Genomic DNA, 6,101 nt, shown 5'->3' with positions numbered 1-6,101 from the left:
CGGGAAAAAATCATCATGCACAATCATACTGGATTCATGCAAGATTCAGAGCCTTATCAAGCTGGCAGTGAAAAGTCAGCAGAAACCATCGAAATATCCGTGGGAATTTGTAGCTAAATAGTTGCTAATTAATTGCTAAATCACGACTTTGTAGCTCAATTCAGTTCCATAAAAAACAAATTACTGCAATCTTTACAAGTGTTACATTTTCACTGTGCGATGTTGATGTTCAGCTCAGTTAGATTCGTAGTATTTCTAGGTATTGGGTTCTCGACAGTAAAGCACCTCTCGTTGACCCGAAATAACTAGTGTTGTATTTAGATATAACAATTAGAACACCGAGACTCCAAATCGGGAAAGGGTTAAATTAAATCGAATATATATGGCTGGATTAGACATGCACAGGCATGGTCATGCATGATCAGGCCTGAAGTATTGAACGCTTGATACAGACGTTTTAATACTTGACATCAGACATGAACAGGCATGACCAGACCTGAATTTATTTAATGCTTTAGACTTAATCATATCTGACATCAAGCATGATCGTGTCTAATTTCAGGCCTGATCATACATGAACAGACATGACCATGTCTAATTTCAGGGCTGATCATACATGAACAGACATGATCGTGTCTGTATATTTTTTCCCGGGGAATTATGGGTCACTAATGTCTACCCTAACTGTATAGCTTTTTACTTATGGGAAAATGCTGATACCATGGAGTCAATTCAATGAAAGCAGCAAACTTGATAAGGTAGTTGTCCTGTTACAATATTGTTAAAGAGGTATTAGCCATATGCGCGGTAAGAGTAGGTTAGATGGTAATTAAAACGAGACATTGCTTTTGTTTAATACTGTACCCTTCAGAAGTTTAGCTATTCATCACTCATATATACGTATACACATATACTGTTGAACATTTTCTTAAATTATAATCTGACAACGTCGCATATGCTCTACCAATTACAGTATAGTTTACTGAGTATTATCTATTTAAATTTACTGCTCAAACAGTACTACGCATACTCGCGTACAGCGTTGTCAGATTTTTTCTGTCGAATTCACCGACATGTATATTTCTTCATTTATTGTTGAACTTTGCGTTGTTATACCTCAACAATCAGATGGTGCATACTTTTTTTTTAATTCAGGATAGATTCATCAATTTTCTATTAGCTTTTTTAAAGTTTCTGACTATTAGTATTTTTATTTTTAAAATCATGATCGGGACTTGAAATGCATACTCCTCATTGCTCGCAATGTTAATGATCCGAACTTTGATTATAAATATCTCGAATTAGAGATGGTTAATCGACATCAAATTTTAGTAGTAATTGTATCTTAATACCCTCAATAAGTATACAAAATTTAGAAATTTTAACACTATGCTCATCACCCTACAACTACCGTAATGATTGTTTTCTTTTAATGTTAATGTGCGTTTCATAACCTGTTAGTGTAGTATAAAAATAATAAACTGGATTTAATATGTGAATTGTGTAACCTTGATGCATCAATAATAAAGTCCAAACTCATCGCTTTATGTTCGATGTGTGAAATTGTTCTAGTTAAGAATACTCTATCGTAAAAACTCACAAATAAATAGTAGTATTAAAAGATAATTATAAGTTTCCATCGATCAAAGAAAGCTAGTTGAAAAAAAAAGACACCTTAAACTTCAATATTATAAAATTATAAATAATTTATATTAAAAATTTGTAATTTCGAGAACTCGAACATTCAATATTTTATTTATAAAATACGGAAATAAATACAGTGTTTAGAAAGTGGCAGACTTTAAATATCAGCATCTATTGTAGGTTCAGCTGTTTTGTTTGAAATATTTTTAAACCGTTGTAAATTTCTGAGCAAATCCTGAAATAAAAAATAATAATTTTTAATTTATGCAAAAAACAATCATAATTTTCCATTCCTATTTATCAATAAAAAATAACAAATAAAATAACTTATACCTTTGGCAGTGATTTTCGATCATATGTGTGATCATACGAACTAACACATCTACTAAATTGTACGTAAATGTCACAAAGCTCTTCTATAGAAAGCTTACTCGTAACTTCCACGGTATATTTCCACATATTTTCAATTTTTGTTTTATCAATAACTACAACAATCGTTTCTTCTAGTTTGGTTTGTTCATGATCACAGTCGACCGTTTCAGGTAGATTTTCTAATTTTTCACGCGGAAAAACTACATTTGGCTCGCCATTTTCCATTGATATTTGTTCATTTACCGAAGGTACGTCGGTATCGATTGATGATCGTTCATTAATGATTTCACAGTTAATACTATTTTTCACTTCTTTTGGAGTTTCATTTATGGAATCATTTTCCGATTCTGTATTATCATACAGAGTAGCATCACCAATCAGTACTCTATTCGCTACGAACTCTTGGAATTTTTCTAAATCAACGTTTCGAATCCCATTGTTGGATGAAGCTGGACTAGGTTTCTCATTCAATTCCACTATGTTATCATCCAACATAATTTTCTTTTTTTTCGTAACTTTTTTAACATAACCACGAGCCCATGCAGGAATTTTCCTCTTTCTGGAGCTGACTTTTCGACCATTAATTACTACTGATCCACTTGGGCTCAAAATATTGTCTTTTTTATCATTTTTTTCATCAATATTTAAACTTTCATTTTTTACATACTCATTAATCGCTTTTTTTGTCAGAGTTCGATTTTTTGATATTTCTCTACATTTATCTTCGAAATCAGAATCTAACTCAGCTTTTATAAGAGCATATGCATGATCACGTAATGAACAAGCCCGATGACGTATAAGTTTATCAGCTGGATCTCTGTGAAAGAAAAAAAAATTACATTGAGAATTTTTGTTTTTATCAAATTATTAGTTTCTCGAATATGACAAGGCATAAAATAAAAAAAAGATGAATTTCTATTTGATTTATGCTTCACATAGAATTATATTATTTATAAAAGTCATAAGGAATCGGAATAACAGGAACGACTACCTCTTTAAAATTCCAAAAGAAGATTTATCACGCAAGCTAAAGGGAAAACATACGAGCTTGTCAGTACAGTAAAATATTTTATTTAAATTATATGCTATATGATCATTAGACTGTTTAAGAAAAAACGACTAAGGTAGAAGCACTAATTATTGACGCTATAAGATTGTAATTTCATTTTTTTACCATATTGACGATTAATATTATTAAATTTGTATTTTTACATTGTCTTAGCTAATATTTTAACTAATCGAATTCATGCTTTCTGATAATAATGAATTAAATTTACTAATTAATTACAAGTGATGAAATAAATAATCCGGATACACTAATTATTGACAGGTTAAACACTTGACTGATTTAACCACTGACATGTCGTTGCTCTAATTATTGATACCCGTAATGCACATGTGTCTTTAATCTGAAGAACTAAAAAGAAATGAAGTCTTCAAATAAATGCTAATTTATTAATTAATATTCAATTAATTCGACGAGTCTTAAACACGAAATTATTTAAAATATTTATTAATTAAATTAAAATTAAAATCAATTAATCACTTTTGTTATAACCATTCAATAGTAAGTATATAACAGCGAGGGTTCGCCGTAATTGCTAAGGTTTATAACGGACTTACGTTAAAAAAAAAGACGTTACGGCGTTGTCTATTAATCTATCGAAATATGAGATACAACTTCAATATTACGTACTAATTATTGACATTCACTATTTTAAAATTTAAAATCATAAAATTTACTGTGAGCATATGATTTGGTGAATTTTTCATAATTTATTTCTTTATAAAAAAAAAAGTTGATGTGATTAGATGGAAGAAATAATTAAAAATCATCGTTTGAAAAGACTGCTTTTCTAACCGAAATACTAAAAAAAAAATACGCCCACAAGCTGTTTTGATAGGCACGAATAAACTTTATTAATTTTTATTAATAAACATTTGATATTTTTCATTAATAATAATTTTTTTTCAATTTTCTAATTTTACACATTGTTAAAAATATATACGATTGTTATTAATATAGCAGGTAGTTGGATATTTCTCAAAATAAAATAGGTTCAATAATTGGAGCTTTTACCTTAATTATTTTTTTTCATAATTACATCGAAAATATTGTTAAAAATAATGAAAAAAAAAAAAATATTGTTAAAGTCCGAGAGCTGGTGAGCAATTTTGGATAGGTTCTTGAGGCACTTAGAAAAATTTTTTAAGTGCTCCTGGAAAACCCTAAAAAAGAAAGTCGAAGTCTGGCTGGAAGGTAGCGGCCCCCAGCTACCCTTAAATTTTTTAAAAGGGAAATTTCCTTATTCAAAAAATGTTTTTGAGGAATTTTGATTTTTTTATATTTTTAAGTTAGATATTTTAAGAATTGATATGAAAAAAAGTCAGATCAATTAGTCGACACTAAATGTTAGCCAGACTAGTGAAAAATAGTTTGTAGACAAATTCAAAAAATGTTCTTGAGGCACTTTGAAATTTTGAGAGGGTAATACAGGTAAGTGAAGATAAATGGTCCCTTAAAACCAGATTATTTTGATGGAACTTTTCATCTGCCAGATCGTCTTGGAAGTATCGCGTAAGTGCGTGTGAACAGCACTATGTGACGCTTAAGGTGCGAGAGAAGGTGTAGATCGGTTGTGCCTCTCGCTCAAGGCTACTACATCGAGGTTAGTTCTCGCGAGACGACGTGACCTACAGTGCCCATCGGTGGTTTATTAAATAATTTCGATTTATTAAATAAAATTTAAAATTTCTTGTCTTTCAGGGGTATTTACAAAATTTTGCTAAGTGTCTCAAAAATGTACCCATAACTGCTCACCAGCTCTCCTAATAATAGAACTTGAGCTTTTAATATTAACATTTAGGGGTGGCGCATCACAAATTTCCATTTCAATAACATGGAAACGAAATTCTTTTGCATTTGTGAATTTTATAGTTCATGGTGGGAATAATAGTTTAAAATGTTCAAGATATTGGAAACTAACAAACTGGGTCACACAATCTGGTAATAAAAAATCCAACTCTGATAGCTTACACAGTTAAGTACATGCATGCTGTTAACATCATCAATAAATTTTATACAACAAATTATTAAGAAATAAAAATTTTAATAGAAGGTGGAATATTTAGAGAACATAAAAAGTCAAAAAAATTGAATATTTTGTGCAGTAAGAAATTGCCGAAGTAAAGCTAATAAAAATTTTGACGCGATTTTCTACAAATTTTTAGTTAAATGCAATAAACTTACGACCTGTAAGGAATGTCGAAAATTTTCATAGAGCTAAATTATAGAAAATGAAATGTTCTACATAAAATGTCCTATAAAATTTTCCCATTAAGTTGATGGTTGCGTCATAAAAATGGAAAAATTTATCATCCAACTTCAACTTTGAATAACTTTCGAAGAAATAAAAATATCGAAAAATTGTAAGAGGCCTTTTTGTAGAGCGTCAAATTTACCATAAGAATATGTCGTGGACTTTTTAAAGTATTGTTTCCAAACATTATTGGACTATAAAATTCCAAAGTGTGAAAGAATTTCGTTTCCTTGTTATTTAAATGGAAAATAGAAATTTGAGATGCAGCACCTCTTAATGTTAATATTAAAAGCTCAAACTCTCACAGTATTTTTTTTCGTCATTTCCAACAATATTTTCGGTATAATTAAGAAAAAAAAAATTAGTCGTTTTGTTTTAAAACAGTCTAATGATCATTATCACGACTTTCCCTTTTTTTCTTTGTAGTTCATAATAATTAATGAGTAATTTTATAACTGTAAAATTTACGGTACAAATATTTAGATAAAAATATTTCTTACCTATCAGGATTATACTCAAGTGCATTTTTGCAAATGAGATCGATGTCATCGAGAAAATCACGAGCGCATAAATAGCAATGCATATCGATTTTGGTCATCATAGTCTCTAAATCCATTGGTTGTTTTATGATTGCATTATAATCTGGCACCTCTTCTATATCAACTGGTTTCGTGAACATGAAAAATCTGACAAAACAATTAATATTTTCAACATTTTTTTCGAAAATTAAGATAAAAGCACCAATTACTGGCAGGAGTCCAAATA

At 29.8% G+C, this 6,101-nt stretch overlaps 1 protein-coding gene across 3 annotated transcripts in view; it reads right to left on the bottom strand.

Annotated features, from left to right (window-relative positions):
- Window positions 1–1,736: 1,736 nt before the first annotated feature.
- LOC103572636 (ATPase family AAA domain-containing protein 2) overlaps window positions 1,737–6,101 on the bottom strand; it is a 38,967-nt gene continuing 34,602 nt past the window's right edge. For all 3 annotated transcript variants that reach the window (XM_053737671.1, XM_008551314.1, XM_008551316.1), the window contains exons 3-5: window positions 5,837–6,022; window positions 1,978–2,833; window positions 1,737–1,879 (exon numbers count right to left, since the gene is read on the bottom strand). In XM_053737671.1, coding sequence (XP_053593646.1) covers window positions 1,802–1,879; window positions 1,978–2,833; window positions 5,837–6,022 — 1,120 coding nt within the window. In that variant the 3' untranslated portion in view covers window positions 1,737–1,801. The remainder of the gene's footprint in view (window positions 1,880–1,977; window positions 2,834–5,836; window positions 6,023–6,101) is intronic.

The sequence above is a fragment of the Microplitis demolitor genome, chromosome 3 (genome assembly GCF_026212275.2).
Source record: "Microplitis demolitor isolate Queensland-Clemson2020A chromosome 3, iyMicDemo2.1a, whole genome shotgun sequence".
NCBI lineage: Eukaryota > Metazoa > Arthropoda > Insecta > Hymenoptera > Braconidae > Microplitis > Microplitis demolitor.
This window is presented reverse-complemented; position numbering and strand designations above follow the sequence as displayed.